General features: G+C 38.6%; 1 protein-coding gene across 2 annotated transcripts in view; it reads left to right on the top strand.

Annotated features, from left to right (window-relative positions):
• STAT5B (signal transducer and activator of transcription 5B) overlaps positions 1–23,363 on the top strand; it is an 82,764-nt gene that overhangs the window by 35,976 nt on the left and 23,425 nt on the right. For both annotated transcript variants that reach the window (XM_058284274.2, XM_058284272.2), the window contains exon 2: positions 21,372–21,509. Coding sequence is in view for 1 of the 2 variants with exons in the window: in XM_058284272.2 (XP_058140255.1) it covers positions 21,382–21,509 (128 nt within the window). In the remaining variant the exon portion in view is untranslated. The remainder of the gene's footprint in view (positions 1–21,371; positions 21,510–23,363) is intronic.

Below are 23,363 nucleotides of genomic sequence, written 5' to 3'. Positions count from 1 at the left end.
TTGTGTTAATTTCAACTTCTGGCTGCTCCCTCTGGGGCTTTCTCTTCTTTGTCTGAATTTTATTTTCTTATAAAATATCCAGTAATAGGATTAAGACCCATCTGATTGAGGTAGGCCATACCTTAACTGAAAACCTCATCAAAGTGGATTCATACCTATAGGAATGGATAAAGTTTAAGAACATGTTTTTCTGGGGTACATACAGCTTCAAAGCACCACAGTGTTCTACATTTTTATTACCTTATGGTGATTGAATCTGTAAATCATTTTTGAAAGAAAAGTGATTTGATTTAATTGTGGCAAATATAAACATTATCCACTAAATAAAATTGTATCCCAGAGGAGCAGAGGTGGCTCAAGTGATCGCCTCCCACATCGAAGGTCCCAGGTTCGGTCTCTGGCGCCTCCTAGAAAAACAAGGAACTCGAACAGACACAGCAATGCAAACAATAAGTGGGTAGGGAGAAATAAATAAAATAATAATAAAACTGTATCCTGGAAGAAAGTTGGACTAGTGCCATGCTAAAATGATCATAATTATGGGATCCTTTGATTAGACCCAATTTGTCTCGCACATACAATATCTCCATAAAGATGATCAATTTTTAATAGGGATGAACAGATGTCCTGGTTTGACCAGATAATTACTTTCATATTTTCAATGCTTTCACAAAAGGCAGTGAAGCCGTCCATTGTTATCTGATTTTGCCGAGATGCTTTTAAAATAGTCTTCCAAATATTGGTTTGAATGGACAGAATACAGTTTACTAATAAGATTCCATAAAATATTCAGCTAATATCCTTTTCCCCAACAGAACTAAAGAAAAGAATTTAAAAACAAAAATTAAACAGTGTATAACGTAGGCTGTATTTATTTAAACTTTTAAGTATTTGATATTGATGGTGGACTCTTAATTTCCATAAAGCCTGTGCGTTTTATTCACTGCTATAGCCTCATCCCTGGAACAGAACCTGGTATAGTAGGTGTTCAATAAATACTTGTTAATTAAATTCTTATTGTTTCTATGAGAGGGCTGATCTGATTACATTTGTTGTGGTAGGCTAATGCTCATCTCTGATGATGTTCAAAGCGTAGGTGTTGAAGAAGCCCCAATGCCATTTATTCCCCTTTAACTTCAGTAAAATGGTCTATCTAGAAACTGCTTCAACCCTTAGAAAAGCTGAAAATGCAGCCTTTACTGTGGAAGAAAGAAAAAGAGAAGAGAAAACCAGTATCTTGTCTCTCTGTTGGATTTCAGAGTTAAAGATGGAAAAAAACAACGTGACATTTCTGTTTGGAGGCTTGATGATTTTTCTTTCTCCTAGTTTTTTACTTTTTGCTTTGTACCTAGACATAGCCAGTGATGAACATACAATACATATCCAAAGACAAGTTAATTCAATAGCCTGTTGCATATCCTGGGGGGTTATTAAAGCTTTGAAAATGTGATTCCTAATCTGTGTGTCTGTAGATTATCTCCTCCATGTCTTGTGGCTAAATCTGTACTGGCAGTAATATCAGAGATTAGTCTTTCTCCATGTTCCATAAAGCATGCTGTTCTCCTTGTAGTCTGATTATGAACTGGAAAATTACTGGTACATTGTTGTAATTGTTTATACAGACATAAAGACAAGCTCTACATAAGGGACCTCAGCTACAAAAATGATTTCAGTTGCAGCTTCTTGAAGAAATTGTATGTGCATACACATTTCTTTTTCTTTTTTTCCATTCTCATTACCTTTCCCTCTCCCTTCCTCCCTCCCTCTCTGTCTCTGTTTCCCTCCATTCTTCTCTCCCTTCCTTCCCTCCTTCCTTCTTTGTTTCTTTTCCTTTCTCATTTTTCTTCGTAGTTGCTAGAGGGACAACCTGACCCTCTCATCCAAACCGTAAGTAAAATAGTCATGATTCTAGCAATCCACCTAGAGGAGGAGTTCTTAACCATTTTTGTTCCACGGATCCCTTACTAAGTCCATACTATACTGTGTATTATTTAAGAAATATATCACACCTGCCCCAACATGTCCCCACAAGAATAATGTTTTTTTAAAAATTTCAGTTCAAGTTCATGGACCCCTGATTAAGAACCCCTGACCTAGAGGGAGAAGGAAAAAGAGTGTAAGAAAACTAAAACTAAGGGGGAGGGACATAGACTTAATTTTTTAAAGGCCGGAAACTAACTTGTTGAAGAAAAAGATAAAAGTACTAGGACATCTGATTGGTAAAGATACAAAGAGAAAGAGAGGAGAACCTTGGGGAATAATGTGAAAAGTAATCTGTGGGATTTAGCTTTAAAGTGGGATCTTCGTCTGTGGACCGTTTTAGAATCTCTGAAATAGAACATTGAACATAAGGCTAGTAAAATGATTTTCTACCACTCTATCTCCTGCTCATTTCATTGGGCAGATCGCTTTGGCTTTCTTCAACTTCATTTCTTTTAGCCTGTAAAATAAAAAATTGTATTCGAACCATAAGAACTTGGAACACAGCCTTTAGACAAAGACTATGAAAGGCACTTTAAAAATTCAGCTTTTATGTCTACAAATGTGGATGTTAGTTTGCCAGGAACAGAACTTTGACAATGAAAATTTATCCCAAACCAAAATTGGCTTCTATTGGAAAGGTGGGAATGCTTACAATGGAGTCCACTAACCTAGGACCCAGGTATTTCTGTGGACTTTCAAGTTGTCTTAGGGGACCCTTCCAGTCCTTCCTGTTTAAGTAGGAATAAACATATATTGCCATTATTGCCCTGCCCCCACTTTTCCCAAATTGAGATTTCCAGTATTTATAAAGTTTACTAGTGAAAAATAGATTCTTGCATTTCCCATGCCTTGTCATAGGGCCCTCTTTCAGTTCAATATGCTTTTATTGGCACTAACTTTTGTTGTTGTTTTTTTTATTGGCACTTTTTTTTTTTTTACAGCAGCAGCTGCTAATTGGTGACAGTTTTTGAGCAAACAGCTTGTGATTTTTGGCAGGGATAGGGAACATCCATAGCAAGTGAAGACTGTATTTTCATTTGCTAAATTTGTTTTGCTGCGTGGAAATATATCTTGAATGAAAAATAGTCTGTAGTCAAAAGTTCTGTGTTTACTGAAATATCTTCTGACTTGACATTCTGTCCTGTAGTTGAAGAACCCTCAGGAGATTAAAAAAAAAAAAAGGTTCAGTGCCTATCAACCTGATGTCATTAGTGCTGAGTCATCCTTCTAATGTTAATCTCCATTCTGGATTTAGAAAGTCATCATCTTGTTTTGGCACAATAGTAGTCTTTCTGGACTATATTTAGTTGTATACATGGTAATGAAAGAATGGATTGTTGATAAACGTGCTTCTGTTCATGCTCAACTTCTTTCTTGAGGCTCAGTTAAAAGAATAAGTTTAGTTTGCATAGAGAAGCTTCTGGAATCTCAGCTCATATTAGCATCATCATGTTTCGTGTAATTTTCTCTTTGAAATTGTTTCAACTAGGTGTTAGCTCTATTTTACAGATTTGTCATGATCTTTAAGTAATGGTACAACTTGCGATTATATTAACCTTGATTAGCACCGGTGATGAGTCAAAACCTCCGTCACAGTTTCTATACAGTGTGATTCAGCCCCATTATTCCTGTAATGAGGATTCAATTAAATGACCACTACAGTGTTAAAAATAACATCTTGAAGGAAATTACAGACCTACCATCCATTTCCCCAAATTTAGGTTCTTTTTGTAACATGGAGGTCTAACAAAGTTGTGTTTAATTTAAAAAACAGTTACTGAATACTCACCGTGTACCAAGTACTGCATTGGTAAAATAAAAATGAATGAGACATGGTTCTGCCCTGGAATAGCCTGCAATTTAGGAATGGAATGATAGATAACTCAAAATTACTTTAGTTCTTATACAGAGTGTAGGGTAAATTTTAATTCTAGAGGAATAAAACATACCGTCTTTTAAAAATGGGAAGATCAAAATGATAAAGGCGGGGAAGTGGACTTGGCCCAATGGATAGGGCATCTGCCTACCACATGGGAGGTCCACAGTTCAAACCCCGGGCCTCTTTGACCCGTGTGGAACTGGCCCATGAGCAGTGCTGATGTGAGCAAGGAGTGCCCTGCCACGCAGGGGTGTCCCCCGCGTGGGAGAGCCCCACGTGCAAGGAGTGCACCCCGTAAGGAGAGCCGCCCAGTGCAAAAGAAAGTGCAGCCTGCCCAAGAATGGTGCCGCACACATGGAGAGCTGACACAACAAGATGACACAACAAAAAGAAACACAGATTCCCTGTGCCCCTGATAAAGATAGAAGCAGTCACGGAAGAGCACACAGCACATGGACACAGAGAGCAGACAATTGGGAGGGAAGGGGGAGAGGGGAGAGAAATAAATAAATAAATAAATCTTTTTAAAAAAAGAATTTGTCAGTTCTAAAAGAAAAAAGGTAAAGGCATCGAGTACAAGTATTGTGTCCATGTCCATTCTGTTTCTAACTAAAAGTGTTACATGTTGTACAAGGCACCTTTCAGAGAATCATGGAATTGCCAGCCAGGTCTTGTCCCAGATTTCCCCCTTGACATGTTGTATATCACTCTTAAATTCAGAAGTTGTCTTCTAGAGTAACTATTTCTTATTAGGATGCATTGGTGAACCCAGATGATTTCCTAGCATTCAACTTAATATTTAATGAATGCTATGCACAGAAACTTAGTTATTTCTAGATTTGCCAGATTAGTGTTTATCAATTATGACAGGAATTTATCACTTGCAATTTGTCTGCAACTTCATATGCAGATCACCATTAAGTAAACTGATGTTTAATTATGGTGTAATTTGAGCAGTTATTTAGATAACTGACTTCAATACCCTTTATTATTCTCTTATTCATTAGAATATTTTACAAGTTGTTTTCTCATTTGTATGATATTGTCCCTTTATTAAAAGTGTTTTCTGACAGCAGAAAACCTGAGTTTAGTATGAATTTTGGTGATGGATAATAATAATATATCTAAATGGAAATCCAATAAGGAATTTGGGGACAAATGTAACAAGTGTAGCAACTCTGCTTCTTATAGGAAATGTCACCAGTGTTAATTCTGACCACAAGTAGTCAGGATCCAGGTTTTGGCCTCATTGGAAAGTTAACCACCTCTAAGACTGCTCTCATTATTCTCCTCCCACTCCCTTTTACAATCTGAAGATTTTAGCTAATTTCTGATAGACTCAGAAGAGTTAAGGGGAACCAGCAGCTGCCTAATAAGGCTGGCTTTAGTTATGTTTGAAAGTTTGTCATCTTGGTGCTCTCTGACCCTTAGGGAAGGGGATCCCATTTAAAGCTTTTTTTTTTTGATTGTTTAATCTTTTTTGTAGCTATTTGTGAGTTGTATTTTGTGTTAATTCACTTGGTAGCTTTTATCTTAAGCCATAGGTATCATTGTCAGAAAAAAACTTATTTGGTGAGGTGAGGATTTTTAGTAAATAATGCATTGTGGTTGAGAACATGAGCTCCAGAGCTGGGTGCCTGGATGCTAATCCCAACTCCTTCACTTATGTTGTTGTTTTTTTTTTAATTTCTCTCCCCTTACCCGCCCCTAATTGTCTGCTCTCTGTGTCCTTTTGCTGTGTGTTCCTCTGTGTCTGCTTGTATTCTTGTCAGTGGTACCCGGAATCTGTGTCTCATTTTTTTGTTGCGTCATCTTGCTGGGACAGTTCTCTGTGTGTGCGGTACCACTCCTGGGCAGACTGCACTTTTTTGGCGCTGGGCGACTCTCCTTATGGAGCACAATCCTTGAGCGTGGGGCTCCCCTATGTGGGGGACACCCCTGCATGGCATGGCATTCCTTGCGCGCATCAGCACTGTGCATGGGCCAGCTCACTGCATGGACCAGGAGGCCCTGGGGTTTGAACCTTGGACCTCCCATGTGCTAGGTGGATGCCCTATCCATTGGGCCAAATCTGCTTCCCTCAACTCCTTCACTTAATTGCTATAGGAGTTTGGAGAAATTTCCTGCCTATTACTGAGCCTGTTTCTTCATCTGTAGAATGGGAATGATAAAAATACTGCCTCACAGGGTTGTCCTGAGGATTAATTGAGGGCGCATATAAAGTGCATACAACAGTATGTGGCAGTGTATGGTAAGAGCTCCATGAATGTTTATTAATGTTGTTAATATTATTACTATTATTACTACTACCAGCACTCCTTTTTCTCCTCTTTTCCCATGCTAATTCCTGTTACTAGCAGGTTTGGTTATTAAGTTTAAGAAAGGCTTGGAAATTAGGTAATTTATTTTGTTCCCAACATGGAAGTTTTAAATATAGGTAGCAGTAGTTAATTTATCATATATGACAGTCTAATAAGTTTTCTATCCTACCCCCAAACTGCCTTCATTTCAAACTAAATAGTCTCAGAGTGGAGTGTAGTACCATCATCAAAGCCCAGAATTTTTACAAGAGCTTGTCTCACAAAAACCCTGGTGTCTCTTTTGCTACCACAACTTGAAACTAGCAAGTTAGAAATGACATAGAGCCCCATGACGTGCTGCAGGAGCTGGTCCAAAGGACCCTTCGCGATTGCTTGCAAGCTGTGTAGATAGTTAAGCCAGGAGCTGATCTGGTTGAGCACATCTTAGAAATCTACTTTTTTTCCCTTTCTTCTTCACTTTTCTACTCCAAATGGATTTAATTTTGCTGCCTTTAAGATGTTTAAATGCATGTTCCTTTATATAGTTTGGTGCTCTTAATTTTAAAAATCTATGCAAGATTACTCCGTTGTTTCTTTGGGGAGGGGGCCTTCAATGTTGTTCCGTAACAGTTCAGGGTTTCTAGTTAAAGAGTATTTAAAATAGCAGTTGGTGTCCTCTTCCCCTTCCTGTAGTAGTTGTGTAGTCTCTTCTCCACAGCTAATCTGAGGAACTGTATAGTCACTGTATGCATGCTTCTGCTGTCGGCATGGCACCCAGCCAGTGCCTCAGCATGTTGAACAACATCTGACTTGACTTTAGTTTGAGAAGAGGAAAGCTGAAAATTTATTTTTATGTCCGTCAACTAGGATCTTATGTTTTTCCAGGCTCATTGTAACCAAAATGCCATCTTATTTTTAGCTGGAGACTTCTAGAGCATTAGCATAAAAGCTAGGATGATTCCAACCCTGTCCTTTTCCACATTACACCTGGCAGCTCTTAACAGTTTCACTGCTTTTTTAAAAGTATAGCTCCGAGTGCTCTTACTGACTTTAATCAAGTGAGACGCTTAACATTGCATAGATTCTGGGTCTCACGTTGGCTTTGTTTTGCTTTGGAGCTTTACTGGAAACCAAATGCTGTTGCGTACTTGCTGCAGGCAGGAGGGGAAGTTGGCAAGAATTAGCTGCTTTCTGTTTGGTCTGTCTGAGGCAGCTGACCTTTTGGAAGGAAATCGCTGTTCTCTGCTTCTTCCTGTAACAGTGCAGCCTCTGAAAGAGCACATACATAGAAGGGTTCTGCCGTTATCCTGGCATAAGCTGATAGTTAAGAGATGGGAGTCTTTTGATGCATCTGTAGTGTATTATAGGAACATGCACTCAAGTTTCCATTGCAATGTTATGTGTAGGGATCCCAATAAATATATAGCTAGAAAGACTCTGTTTCCAGAAAAAGTAGTTTGTTCAAGCAAAGGTATTCCATTTTATTGCAAAGTCCCAGCCTTAATGCTTTCATAAATATGGACATTTGCTTTGTGCACAATTTTAATTCATGTTAACATTAAACATTCTAAGATAGCCATTACTTACACTTGGATAATCTTTTTTTCTGACAGAACGGACACTTTAATTTTCTGAAATGAACTTTTATTTTTCTTCTTAGAGTTAGAATTAGCTACCCATTGTTGGCTCCACGTTTTCTGCAGGACTTGTTTTACTTAAACATAGGTAGTATTATATCCCACACATTGCCATTATCTTCAGGAAACGCCAGCCTCACTTCATAATTGGATTGTTACCTGGTGAGTGAAGGATCTAGCTGATGAGGCATTTCTTTTCTAAAGGAGATTTTAGTGTTCATCATTTTAACCAAAAACATATTTAGGTTCCATTTTTTATTTTGTGATTTGAACGGACTTAAATTTAAGTAATTGTCGGTAAGCAGAGATAAAGTAGATTATGATTAATGGTAACCTGTACTTCAGAGAGTACAGCTGCCTGAAAGAAAGAAGCAAAAATACCATATTTTGCTTTAGTTTGGGTGCAATGGATAGATGTGCTTTCTCATCCCGTTTTGGTCTCTTTCCTTGGTTTACTGTTAATAACAAAGATTGTTGGTTGAGGGTTAGTGTTGAAGTACATAAAAGATGTAGGAAATAACGTGGAGAGAATTATCTCAGGCCTTCCTTAGCAAGCTTGTCCTAAGTGCTTTTCTTCTGTCCTTGAAGACTGGTTTGATCTGCTCAAACCTTCCTGAGATAGTAAAGAATCCTGGTTTTATAACAGTGGGTGGTACAGACCCTACTTTGGTTTTAGATGTAGATTCTTGGCACAAAGTGAGTTGACAGGAATAAAACAGGAATAAAACTTGTTTTCTTAGCATCCGAGATGGAGTTAAATTAGGAAGCAATAGCTAAGGCTTTCTGGGATCTACTCTTGTAACTACAGCTTTCTAAAGACTAAGTTTTCCTTTTGTAGTCTTAACCTAATTTAAAATTTTTTACTCTTGGTAAGTCTTACCTAGGCCCTTTGTATTCAGGTGTGTGACTAGGGGTAAGGGAAGTGTATTTTTTAAAAAGGGAAATCTTACACTATTGCAAGTAGTTTTCTACGTATTTTATTGGGTTTCTAACTGGTGCAAGGTTTGCCGGGGACAGTTGCTTAGTCATATCAAAGATGAAAAAGAGGCAGAATGAACCTAAGTCTATTATATGACCTTCCCAAATATTTTTTTTTGTTTCTATTTTCCAGGTTTCTTTTAGAAATCACAATAAAACCTCCTAAATTCAAAACTCCCCTACTTCTGAGATCTTGATTCTTTAACCTGGTCTGAGTTAAGTGAATTTTTTTAAACTTTTTATTCTTGTTAGTAGGGACATTTTCAAACAAACTCAAAATAAGAGAGAATAGTGAATAGTATATCATGAGTGTCCACAAATTTATCACCCAAGTTCAAAAATTACCAAAATTTTGCTAATATTTTTTCATCTCCCCACATACACACTTTTTTGTTTTTTCTTAACTATTTGAAAGTGTGTCACAGCCATCGTGTCATTTCACAAGAAATTTTTTTTTAAGATTTATTTATTTTTATTTATTTCCCCCCCTTTCCCCACCCCCCCCAAGTTGTCTGCTTTCTGTGTCCATTTGCCGTGTGCTCTTCTGTGCCCGCCTGCATTCTTGTCAGTGACACCTGGAATCTGTGTCTCGTTTTTTTGCGTCATCTTGCTGCATCAGCTCTCCATGTGTGCGGCGCCATTCCTGGGCAAGCTACACTTTTTTCACTCTCTGTGGCTCTCCTTACGGGGCGCACTCCTTGCGCATGGGGCCTCCCTACATGGGGGACACCCCTGCCTGGCATGGCACTCCTTGGGCGCATCAGCACTGTGTGTGGGCCAGCTCATCACATGAGGCAGGAGGCCCTGGGTTTGAACCCTGGACCTCCCATGTGGTAGGAAGATGCCCTATCTGTTGGGCTAAATCAGCTTCCCAAGAAGCTATTTTAAAATGCATTTTTGTACCATTTGTTTTATAGTACTTAAAAGAAGTAGGTTTTAAAAGAGTAATATAAAGTTATTGAGCATAAGGCATTTTAAAGAATTTAAATAAAATATATAAATAGGTGTCAAAATGACAAATTAATCTTAGCTATTAATAGTCTTAAACTACTGCTTGAAATTAATTTCTTTTAAAAAATATTTTATGATTCTGGACTTTTACTATCTCATGCCCTACTTAAATCAAGAATATAGAGTTTATAAGAAAGTACCATCACCTGGATGTTGTCTTATTGGGAAATATCTCTTCCAGTGTCCTTTATGTGTCCCTTTATACTTGTTTGGTTCCTAAGGGCTAGGAAGTAATACAAATTGTCCATGAGTATTACATATATATTTCAATTTTTACCCTTTAAACAAAATTTAATAAATAGAAAAACTTTACAATAAAGTTGTACCAAATTCCTTTACCCAGGTATAACAACCATTTACATTTCTCTTTGACCTTTCTTTGATGTTTGTCATCTAGCATACATCTTGTGTACACTTTTCATTTAGCATTTTTTTATTTATACTCTTTAAAAATGTGTCTGTGTGACCTTTATATTTCATTTAACTGTTTGCACAATATTCCATCAGATTGATATATTATACTTTAACCATTCCTATATTTTAGACTTTTAGGTTTGTTCCAGTTTCTCACTATTGTGTATTGTTCTAATTCATGGTTGTTCCTGGTTGTTGACCTAGTGCAAGGTGCTCTTCAAGGCAAATTTTGCTAAGTGGAAATTTAATATTGTAATTCTCAGTGGTTAGAGGGAGGTTTTGAACTTTAATGAGGAAAATATTGGGAACGTGTAGAACTATTAATAAAATCCCTGTTTTGTTTGTCTCATTTTTTAACTTTAGAACAAGAAGGTGGGATTATCTTTCATTTAAATAGTACAGAAACTCAATGAAGATTTTTTTTCTAAACTAAAAGATTAAAACTATATAAGAAAGGCATTCTAAGATGAGTTCATCTAGATTAACAATATAAAATGGGTATTAATATAAACTTTAGAAATTCTGAGGCTAACATAAGATTCTTAGACTGTTTAAAGCTTTTCAGAAAAATTGTATAGGACTATATGGCAGCCTCAGATCAGTTCTTATTTTTCCATAACACAGAAGGCCATTATTTGTGGGCTATAACAAATGTTTTTAGTGATCTGGAAAATGATATTGATGTAGCTTCTTCCCAAGTGGTTTGTTCAAGTTGTTTGCTGGATTTTGACACTAAAATAATGATACTGCACATGCATTCAAGCTGTCGGCCGGTGTGGCATGAGGGAGCCCAATATGTATGACCCTGTCGTACCGCAAGTGGTCACAGCAAAATGTCTGGTAAGTACAGATTTTCATATATTGCAGGGACAATTTCATGATGAGTCGAATCTCTACTCTCATACTTTGCTTTTCTTTTTTGGAATTTTTGCCCTAAATTTTGATCTTGAAACAATTTTAAATTACTGAAATGTTGAAAGAATAGAACAATGAACACCTGAATATACTTCACCTAGATTGACCAACTGTTAATAGTGGTCACATATGTTTTATCACCCTCTGCCTCAACACACCCTCCCTTCCTCTCTCCATGAGCATTTACCCTTATATACTTAAGTATGTATCTGCTAAAACAAGGGCATTCTTCCGTATAACCTTACTACTATTCTCATTCTCAAGAAATTTAATCATGATACAATAATACCTAATATACAGGCCATTTTAAATTTTTCTTAATTGCTATAATAATGTCCTTTAGAGCTCTGTGTGTGTGTGTGTGTTTAATTATGCTCTACAATCTGATCCCAGATTACACATTGCACATAGTTATCATGTCCCCTTTAATCTAGAACAGTTCTTTTTTTTGCTTTCATGAGTGCCTTACAACTTGGATTTGTCTGTTGTTTCTTTATGATTAGAGATAAAATATTTAGTGTATATATTCTTTGGTGGTATATCACATCTGGAGGCATATAATGTCAATTTGTCCCGTGATTGGGATGTTAAGTATGCTCACTTGGTTAAGGTGTTGTCTGTCCAAGTTTTCCACTGGAGAGGTAATATTTCCTCTTTGTGAATAGTAAGTATTATGTGGGGCAATCCTTGGAGACTATGTGAATATCCTGTTCCCCAGCAACTGTCTCCTCATGGTTTCAACAGCTTTGGTGATCCTTGTCTGAGTCTAATCTCTTTATTTGTGAGATTGCATTTTTTTTGCTAACAAATCTTTAGGTACAAGTTTTAAACATATGATAACCCACTGATGAAGACCTGATTTTTATATTTAACAAACAGTGTGCCTCTCTCCCTCTCTTTCTTTCTTTTCTTCCTAACATAATATGTAAAGACTTGGCTGTTATGTAAAGATTTATGACTGATTGCCTTCCCAGAATATTGTCATCTTTATGCTGCCCGAGAAAATTTTTCCTTGTTTCTTTGTGAATACTCTTATTCTTTCTGTTTTCTTCCCATCTGTTTAACAATCTGATTTTGTTAGAGAATTGCCTTCCTGATTGCTTTGTGTTTGGGAAAAAAAATATTTTTATAAGAGCAGATGGCTCTGGTATTGACCTACATCTAGAGTAGAGATCATTTACTCTAACCTTACTTGATGTTAGGCCAATTTTAATATGAACAAAGCTTTAATCCTTTATTTCTACTATTTAATGTTTCTTCCCTCAAATTCCCTTCTACTGGGTAACTACTAACCACTTAGTACATGAAGCAATATTTGTATTGACAAGAAAGGGAACTTGCTTCTTATATTCTATACAAAGGCCTTTAGTTATTAAATGGTGCTAAACATATCAGCACCTGGTTCCTCACCTTATAGTTTTCAGATCAGAAGCATTTTGGTGTGTGAGGGGGTTATAATGAGAATTTTATTTAGGGTAAAATCTTAAAATTCTGAGGCCGTGAAATGTCCAAATCAAGGTACCAGCAGCAATGCTTTCTCACCAGTGTTAGCTACTGATGATAGTGGGGTCCTCCCACATGGCAAAGCAAGATGGTCAAATTGACATTTTCTGTCATGGTCCCTGCCTTCCCTTACAGAATTTACCATCTCCTGAGCTCAGCTGTGGACAAGAAGTCATAGGGCTTCTCTCTTTCAGGGCCTCCTCTCCAGTCTTGGCTCCTTCATTTTATTCCCAGGCTCATCTGCGGGCTGTCAGGCATATGGCTCATCTCTTCCACTTTGAACTGTTTTGTAGGCCCATCCTCTTGCAGGTATTGTGCTTAAATTTTGGCTGCTAGTGAGCTTCAAGTCCTCTCTCACATGGCAGGATCAAAAATGACAGGGAAGCAATGTTTGTACACCTTCTGTTTTATCTGCCAGCTAGTCCTAGCCTTTCCCAAAATCAGGGCCTCTCAATATTAGGTTTCTTCTTCTAATTTTCCTTAAATCATAAAATAGAACAAGCACACAGGAAAGTACAGAATAATACTACAAACCACCACAAGTTCTTAGAACAGAAGCAGCCTGGGTGCAGTGGTAGAAGCTCAGACTCGGGGGCCAGGCTGCCTAGACCCAGTTTAGACTGTGCTGCTCATGGCGTGGGATTGGAGGTAAGTATTTTACCTCTTTCTACCTGCTGCCTGCCTTCCTGCCTCTTTCTCTCAAAATGGCTTTATTGATATATAATCACCTACCATACCATTCACCCTTTTAAAGTATACAATTCAGTGGTTTTTAGTATATTCACGGAATTGTACAACCATCACCACTCTAATTCCAGAACATTAACATGACCCCAAAAAGAATCCCCTTACCCATTTTTTTTTATATTAACATATTTTATTTTGGTTAATGTTTGAAAGGTATATTTTTCCTATTTTATTTTTTATTTTTTCAAAATTTTTATTTATTTATTTATTTTTAAATGAACAGGGCATTTATTTTAGATATTAGCCAGTTTTCATAAAGTATTTTCATAAACTTCAGTTTATTTCAACATTCCTTTATAATAAATAAGGCAATGATTAAAATTATCATTTCCTACAATTCTCAACTCATAGAAATGGACAATTAAGCTCATTTAGTAAAAATCTTCATCAAGCAATGATAAATAGGCCTATTTTATTTTTAAACTTTCTGTATCCTTATATTTAAAGTTGTCTCTTTTAAACATCATATCATTGGTTTTTAAAAACAATTGGGGAAGCAGACTTGGCCCAGTGGTTAGGGCGTCCGTCTACCACATGGGAGGTCCGCGGTTCAAACCCCGGGCCTCCTTGACCCTTGTGGAGCTGGCCATGCGCAGTGCTGATGCGCGCAAGGAGTGCCGTGCCACGCAAGGGTGTCCCCGCGTGGGAGGGTCCCATGTGTAAGGAGTGCGCCCCATAGAGCCTCCCAGCATGAAAGAAAGTGCAGCCTGCCCAAGAATGGCACCACACACATGGAGAGCTGACACAACAAGATGACACAACAAAAAGAAACACAGGGGAAACGGACTTGGCCCAATGGTTAGGGCATCTGTCTACCACATGGGAGGTCCGCGGTTCAAACCCCGGGCCTCCTTGACCCGTGTGCAGCTGGCCCATGCGCAGTGCTGATGCATGCAAGGAGTGCCGCACCACACAGGGGTGTCCCTGGCGTAGGGGAGCCCCATGCGCGAGGAGTACACCCGTAAGGAGAGCCGCCCAGCGCGAAGTAGAATGCAGCCTGCCCTGGAATGGCGCCGCCCACACTTCCCGTGCCGCTGACGACAACAGAAGCAGACAAAGAAACAAGACGCAGCAGATAGACACAGAGAACAGACAACTAGGGGAGGGGGGGAATTAAATAAATAAATAAATCTTTAAAAAAAAAAAAAAGAAACACAGATTCCCATGCCGCCAACAACAACAGAAACAAAGAAGAACACGCAGCAGATAGACAGAGAGCAGACAGCGGGGGTGGGGGGGGAATAAATAAAATAAATAAATCTTAAAATAAAAACAATTTGACAAGTTTTTGCTTTTTTAATTGGAAGCTATACTGTTATATTTTTATGTAATTATTGATACATTTGGATTGAAATCTATCTTTTATTTCTACTTGTTTTGCTTTTCTTTCTTTAAAATTTTTTTTTAAAGATTTATTTCTCCCCACCCCCTTGTTGTTTGCACTTGCTGTGTCTTTTCGTCTTCCTTGTTTCTTTAGGAGGCACCTACAGCTGAACCTAGGACCTCTGATGTGGAAGGGGGGTGCCTAATTGCTTGAGCCACCTCCTCTCCCTGCTTTGCTCTGTCTCATATTTTCCCTCCCTGAATCTCTTGTTTCATTATCTTGTTGGGCCTGCCCATCATGTCAGCATACTGTCTTGCTTGTCCTCTTTAGGAGGCACTGGGAATCTCTGCTCCCTGCTTTGTTGTGTCTCTCATTATGTTTTTTCTTCTTGAGTCTCTTGTTTTGTCAGCTCACTATGCCTATCTATCGTGCCAGCTCACTGTCTTCTTTAGGGAGGCACTGGGACCCTTACCATTAACAATCACTCTTCATTTTCTCTCTCCCAATCCCTGGCAATCAATAATCTACAATCTTGATGAATTTGCCTATTTGGGACATTTCAAATAAATGCAGTTCATACAATGTGTGGCCTTTTGGATCTGACTTCTTTCATCTAGCATAATGTTTTCAAGGTTCATCCATGTTGTAGCATATATCAGTACACCATTCCTTTTTATAGCTGAATAATATTCCATGTGGCTATGCCACATTTTCTTTATTCATTTGTTTGATAGACATTTGGGTCGTTTCTACTTTTTGGCTAGTATGAATAATGCTAATATGAACATTCATGTACAAGTTTTTGTGTGGACATATATTTTGATTTCTCTTGGGTATATTTCCAGAAGTAGAATTTTTGGGTCATTTGGTAACTCCATGTTTGACTATTTGAGGAACTGCCCAATTGTTTTCCAAAATCACTACACCATTTTGCAATCCTGTTTAGTCTCTCTGAGCCTCCATTTCCTCAGCTGTAAAGTGGGGATTAATACTAGTGCCTACCTTGTAGGGTTTTTGTGAGGATTAAATGAATAAATTCATAAAATCACTTATTGTTATAAATAATATAGGAATTACTCAGTAAATGTTAGCTTTTAAATCTGGGTGGTGGATAATACTAGTAGCATTAATATTATTTGAATTCATTTCTTTTTTTTTTTCTTCAAAGATTTATTTTATTTATTTCTCTCCCCTTTCCCTCCCCCCTCCCCATCTGCTCTCTGTCTCCGTTCGCTGTGTGTTCTTCTGTATCCACTTGTATTATCAGGCAGCACTGGGAAACTGCGTCTCTTTTTTGTTGCGTCATCTTGCTGCGTCAGCTCTCGTGTGTGGCGCCACTCCTGGGCAGGCTGCGCTTTTTTCACGCAGGGCAGCTCTCCTTGTGGGGCGCACTCCTTGCACGTGGGACAACCCTAGTCGAGGGCTCCTCTGCATGGCACGGCACTCCTTGTGCACAGCAGCACTCCATGTGGGCCAGCTCACCACACGGGTCAGTAGGCCCTGGGTATAGAACCCTGGACCCTCCTCATGGTAGGTGGACATTCTATCAGTTGAGCTGCTTCCCTTAATTCATTTCTTAATATTCTTATTTCTGAAGTTTATTTTTATTAGGTGAAATCAAAGTATCCATTGCTAGTAGTTCATAAAGGCAAAGTAATAAATGAAAACCTTGAATTTCATTAGTTGTCTTTTGTACTTAAATTAGGAGTCAGATATGTCCTTGGAAGAAATTTTCCAAGCAGCAAGGCACAGCTGACTTAGTCTTCTCTATCAGGAGAGTACATCTGAATGATGTATTTTTGTTTTTATTTTGTTCAGTATACTGTGACGAAGTCTTGCTCTTCACAATTCCTAGTTCTCTCATTCAGAGATTAGAGAACCAAGTCCTCACAGGGCTCTTCTACCATCCTCCCTGGGTTCCTGTCTGCAGAAGTCCTTGTGCCAGTGCAATTGATTAAGAAATGGGAATGCCACCTTTCAAAAGGAAGGCAGAGTTTGTAATATAGGATACTGGTTAAGCAGAAGGATAGTGAAAACCATTTGTGGAGGATTGGCTTTAGAAAGGAAGTCCATTGAATTGAGTTGCAAGCTGAGTTGAGAAGAAAGCCATCTTTTTATTTAAGGCTATAAAAGTAAGAATAATCTTAAGTCCTTATATAGCACTTACTATGTTCTAGGCACCATTTTAAGCATTTAAGTCTATACACACACACACACACATACACATCCTTACAACAACCCTCTGAGGGTATATTCCCATTTTACAAAATAAGGAAACTGAGAAACAGGAGTTTAAGAGGTTAAATCTTTTGTAGAGTTATATTTAGGTGAGTTCACCATTATCTCTAGAACCTATGTCCCATTTTAGAGACTTTGGTTCTGGTATGGGGTGAGGTTGTGGTGGGATGGAGAATAGGAATTACAGAATGCTTTAAATTATATACATGAATCCTGCCAGCCAAACCTCTGCACACATTTTAAACGCCCCCTACCACCACCCCAAGTTAGAATTATTTTCCATTCATTCATTAATCTGGCACATATGCATTGGTTTCTTTTCCCTTAGAGTTTAGCTTTGGCACAAGCTTGGCCACAGTGTTCTAGAAGCCTTCCGAAAGAGTAATGTTTTTCTTTATAAAAGTTTTATGTTTGGGAAGCAGATTTGCCTCAATGGATAGAGCGTCCACCTACCACATGGGAGGTCTAGGGTTCAAACCCAGGGCCTCCTGGCCCGTGTGATGAGCTGGCCCACGCGCAGTGCTGATGCGCGCAAGGAATGCCCTGCCACGTAGGGGTGTCCCCCGCGTAGGGGAGCCCCACGCACAAGGTGTGCACCCTATGGAGAGCTGCCCTGCGCAAAGAAAGCTCAGCCTGCCCAGGTGTGGTGCTGCACACACGGAGAGCTTACGCAGCAAGATGATGCAACCGAAAGAGACATAGATTCCCGGTGCCGCTGACAGAATACAAGTGGACACAGAAGAACACACACAGTGAATGCACACAGAGAGCAGACAACTGGAAGGGGGGAGAGTGGGGGGGAAGGGAAGAGAAATAAATAAAAATAAATAAATCTTTAAAAAAAATAAAAAATTTTATGTTTGAGTTTTAAAAAGAGAAAACGCCTGATAAAAATATTTACTGTAGAGACAGTATTATCCCAAATCCCACCCAATTCTTTATGTTGGTAGAGATTTATTTTTATGGTTTTCATTAAGCCTGTGTTAAGTGTGTGCTATCAGTCTTTGGGACTTTTGTTAATAAGTGCTTGAGGGTATGCTTTATTTGATATGCTGCCCTCGGATCGATCCAGGTATGTAAGGTTGCTGTAGATACCTTATGCTTTCAGAAAGTACTGTGTTCTGCATCCAAGGTAGCATGACTGTTTTAAGTTGTTCGAGATGCTTATGAACACTGAGAGTACAACTCAGCATAGCTCAAATAGTTCTCATCTTTGACTTAAAAATAAGACTGTGAATCTACTTCCCAGTCTTTAGAGAAGCCCCTGTGGTGATTTATCAAAGATATAAACCACTTCCCTTGTCAGAACATCACGCATTGAAGATGGAGCTGCTTGTAAAAAAGCAGAAGAGCGCGTTTGTTGCGGACAGAGGTGCACTCCCTGCGTATGCAGAGTAGAGGCGTTGTGGGATGGCCAGATAAGTACTAGTGAGGAAGGACTCTGCTTCCACCAGGTACAGTCATAGCCTGATAATGTAGATGAAGCACTTGGACATGTAGGAAGAAAAGCACTAGATTCTAGGTTTTATTGATACAATTGAAAACTGTATTGTTGCTTTTCCTGGGTATTTCAAGTCATTATATAACAATCTCAGGAAGTCATGTCATATTCCCTGTGTATGTAATTCTCAGTTTAAAAGTATAATAAATATGATTATGTACTATTTAGTGTACTTTTATTCTACATTTTTTACTAGGAATAAGCAAAATCTACCTTCTAGCTCTATCAAAACTTTTTATGGGCAAGCAGATTTGACCCAACGGATAAGGTGTCCGCCTACCACATAGGAGGTCCAAGGTTCAAACCCAGGGCCTCCTGACCCGTGTGATGAGCTGGCCCACACGCAGTGCTGATGCGCACAAGAAGTACCAGGCCATGCAGGGGTGTCCCCTGCGTAGGGGAGCCCCACTCACAAGGAGTGTGCCCCATAAAGAGAGCTGCCTAGCACGAAAAAAGTGCAGGCTGCCCAGGAATGGCGCTGAACACACGGATAGCTGACGCAGCAAGATGACGCAACAAAACGAGACACAGATTCCAGGTACCGCTGACAAGAATACAGGCGGGCACAGAAGAACACACAGTGAATGGACACAGAGAGCAGACAACTTGGGGCTGGAGAGGGGGCGGGGAAGGGGAGAGAAATAATTGAAAAAAAAAAAAACACTTTTTATGGAGTGAAACTGAAGTACATTGTGTTTATCAAAATAGGTTGATTGCCACCTTATATTTACCAGCTATTATCCTTCATATGGCATATTTTAGAAAACACCTATGACTTGTTCAGAATTTAAACCATACTCTTTGATAAAAACTAAAGCATAATATAAAACTTAAGACAAAATAGCACAAAGTTTTATAGGTCCCGTAACATATGTGGCATATCACTATAGTATTTCTTTCTTAAAACAGAAAATAGGTTCCTATTACTTAGCTATGCTTAGCTAGTAGGACATGTAAAATATTCTTTATTCACTTGCTCAGCAGATATTTATTGGCCATCACTTACCATGTGCAAGCCACTGTATTCAAGGCACTGGGGACACAGGAGAGAGTAAGGCTCCCTCCACTTAGCTCTTACAGTTCAGTAAGGAAAATAGACAAAAACAAATTTTAACAAAAACTGAAAGGGATAATTAAAATTATGGTTTATGTTATTAAGGAATAAATAGACCGTTGCTAACTTAGACTTACCCAAATTATTAAATTTTAATTGATCAGTTGAAATGAAATCTGTTTCGTTTTCATGCTTTGGTATTTGTATGCATCTCTTGTTTCATAATTTTGAAGAGTTGATAGATTTGACCAAATTGTGTGTATTCATCTATTTATTCAACAAGAACAAAAAATATTGAATGCTTATGTGCCACCTATGGTTCTAAACCCAAGAGAAAGAAAGAGCAGTGAACATCTCTATGGTGACTTCATCCTAGTAGGATGACAGTAAGCAAATATATAATAAAATGTCAGGGATTGATAAATTATATGAAGAAAACTAAAGCAGATTAAAAGGATAGAGACCAGAAAATAGGCAAGGAGTCTCTGAGGAGGTAAGGTTTTACCAGTATTTTCTGTAGTTCATTTGATTCAAAATATATAATTAAATGTTTTTCAGATGTGCTATTTGATTATTAAGTGGAATTGCTTCTGGAGAGGGCTCTTTTATCCAAGCCTTCTTCTAGTAAGCTCTTAGCCATTGAAATTTGATGTCTTGGGTAATCTTAACAGTGATCTCAGACGTACAGCTTAAAAGTTCTAAATAAAATCATGTACCACTCAAGTGTTCTATAGCATTGCACAAGTCTTAAAATAGGTCACTGGCACCCACTCCACTCCTCACTGTTGGCTAACTGACTTGCCCCATAAATAGCTCAGTGTTATATGATCAGACAACTACAACTAACAGGGATTTTTTTTCCTAACACACAAGTGCTGTATCTGATATTCAACAAAATCCAGGTCCAGTTCACTGGACCCTAACTGTAACGTAGTCCTCAGGCGAACTGTGCAAATAGTAGCCACATTGTTTTGGATAGGATTCAAGATTGTCCTGCCTTATACAGAATTCCCTTATGGAAAATAGTGTTTGAGGAAGATTCAGTTTTAGTCCCCTCCATGTACATGTGAAATAGTGTTGCTGCCACAATCTGATTAATCCCAGAGAGTTGCTGCCAAATGAGTTAGAAATTCTCAGGTGAGTCAGAGGAGGCATCGTGGTAGTTTTATAAAATCCTTTTTTCTGAAATCAAGAGCATGTTAAAGAAAACTACCTACTATTGGAATATAATGGTTCTTGTTTCTTTTAGCTGGATGTTGTTTTTTATGTCTGAAAAGTTTTAAAATGCTGTAATTGAACAGAGCATTGCATTGTAAATTCCATGGCAGTAACTCAGATGATGAACCTTGCGGTTTCTCTTTTGTGTTCTTAGGTAACTAATGATAATATATAGGGTTAAATCCATGCTTTTGATATTTGCACTTTTCCTTTCCTGAGTTACTTTTCAAAATGGCAGTATGTTTATTATATTTCTTAACAATCAAAATACCAAATCTAAAATAAGTGACTAAAAAAATTTCTACCTGCTAATTATTTTTCATTGTTGTTGAAATGCTGCTAACAGTTGCTGACAACTTTGAACAAAAGTGAAGAGTTTGTGATGTCAAAAATATAGGCAGTTCTTTCCCTAATGCTGGTTTTGTACTTTTGCTTACAGGACTTCAGTACATTTTATAGTCAGAGCTTCATAGATCAAATTATGTACCTTTCCCTGACAACAATTAATGTTTACATTTTAAAAACATTATAAAGCTAAAATTTAGTTTGAGAATACTGATCTCTAAAAACATTTGTTTTATCTCTAGCTTTTATAACTGAATATTTGCTCTAGTGGATTTAAAAGAAAAAACAAACAAACACCCACATTACTTATTATTTGTTTAACAGATTGTAAACAATGGCTGTGTGGATACAAGCCCAGCAGCTCCAAGGAGATGCCCTTCATCAGATGCAGGCATTGTATGGTCAGCATTTCCCCATTGAGGTGCGGCATTATCTATCCCAGTGGATTGAAAGTCAAGCTTGGTAAGTCAACAAAATGTTTTATGTCAAATAATTTGGGATATTTTGTGAGGCAAGAATATCGACAGTTAGAAAGATGACATGAGTGAGACTTTAACAGTTGTCTGTTTTTAAATTTTTTATGTGACTTATTAAATTTTAGGGAGATGGAACAGTTTTGGGGATTTTAAAAATTAAGATTTGTTCCTTCTAAGACTGAATATGGGGAAGTGGATTTGGCTCAATGGATAGAGCATCCACCTACCACATGGGAGGTCCAGGGTTCAAACCCAGGGCCTCCTGGCCCGTGTGATGAGCTGGCCCATGTGCCATGCTGATGCGCTCAAGGAGTACCGTGCCACACAGAGGTGTCCCCCATGTAGGGGAGCCCCACACGCAAGGAGTGCGCCCGGTAAGGAGAACCGCCCAGCGCGAAAAAAGTGCAGCCTGCCCAGGAGTGGCATCACACACATGGAAAACTGACGCAGCAAGATGACGCAACCAAAAAAGACACAGATTCCTGGTGTAGCTGACAAGAATATAAGCAAACACAGAAGAACACACAGTGAATGAAGACAGAAAGCAGACAACTGGGGCCAGGGAAGGGGAGAGAAATAAAATTTAAAAAATAAGTAAATCGTTAAAAAAAAAAAAAGGGTAAATATGGGCTGAAAGCATTAGAGGGTTGCTACTAATAAATAATTATCAACAAATATGCTTTGAGTGCCCATAAGGAGCTTAGCAGTGTCATGGGTAGTAGGGTTCATATGGAAAAATTAAAATCCTTGTCCTCAAAGAATTTAGAGTTTAATGGGGCAGAAAAGGTATGTATGTATATAATTTAATAAATGTATTTATTTATACATTTATTATACATTTATAATAAATTCAACAGCGCAGACATTGGGGTATTTTTTATTTATGTGTATTTTATATATGCACATAAAGGCTAAAGAGAATACACCAAAATCTTTTTTTTTTTTTAATTAATTTATTTATTTCTCTCCCCTTTCCCCGCCCCATCTGTCTGTTCTCTGTGTCTATTTGCTGCATCGTCTTCTTTGTCCGCTTCTGTTGTTGTCAGCAGCACCGGAAATCTGTGTTTCTTTTTGTTGCATCATCTTGTTGTGTCAGCTCTCAGTGTGAGCAGCGCCATTCTTAGGCAGGCTGCACTTTCTTTCGCGCTGGGCGGCTCTCCTTACGGGTGCACTCCTTGCGCGTGGGGCTCCCCTACGCGGGGGACACCCCTGCGTGGCAGGGCACTCCTTGTGCACATCAGCACTGCGCATGGGCCAGCTCCACACGGGTCAAGGAGGCCCGGAATTTGAACCACGGACCTCCCATGTGGTAGACAGATGCCCTAACCACTGGGCCAAGTCCACTTCCCGAGATTACACCAAAATCTTAACAGTAGTTATATTTAAGTGGCAGATTTAACGAGCATTTTTATTTTTCTTTGTTTTCCATATTATTGTTTATAAACTCAGGGGGGACATTGTTTTAAAATTCTTTCAGGGAGTGGCTGTGGATCAAGCAGCTGAGTGTGTTTCCCACATGGAAGGTCCCAGGTTCAGTTCTCCCAGTGCCTCCTAAAAAACAAAACAAAGCAAAACAAACAAAACAACCAACTCAGGAAAGCTGTGATGCCACTCAGCAGCTGAGAGCCGGCTTCCCGTATTTAAGGCCTGGGGTTCAATCCCTGATCCCCAGTACTCAAAAAAGAACCACAGTTCTTTTAGAATTAGTAAAATGCAGTTGACTAACAGCTTTTCAGTGGTCCACACTGTTGCTCACTGGCAGCAGGTTGTATGCTGCTCGTCTTCGTGCCTAGGAGCTGGATGCTTGGTTACCAGTTTGTCAGTCTTATCTGATGTGTTC

This window comes from Dasypus novemcinctus, chromosome 21, assembly GCF_030445035.2.
Source record: "Dasypus novemcinctus isolate mDasNov1 chromosome 21, mDasNov1.1.hap2, whole genome shotgun sequence".
In the NCBI taxonomy this organism is placed as follows: Eukaryota; Metazoa; Chordata; class Mammalia; order Cingulata; family Dasypodidae; genus Dasypus; species Dasypus novemcinctus.
Note: the sequence above shows the minus strand (reverse complement) of the source record. Positions and strands in the feature narration are given on the sequence as shown.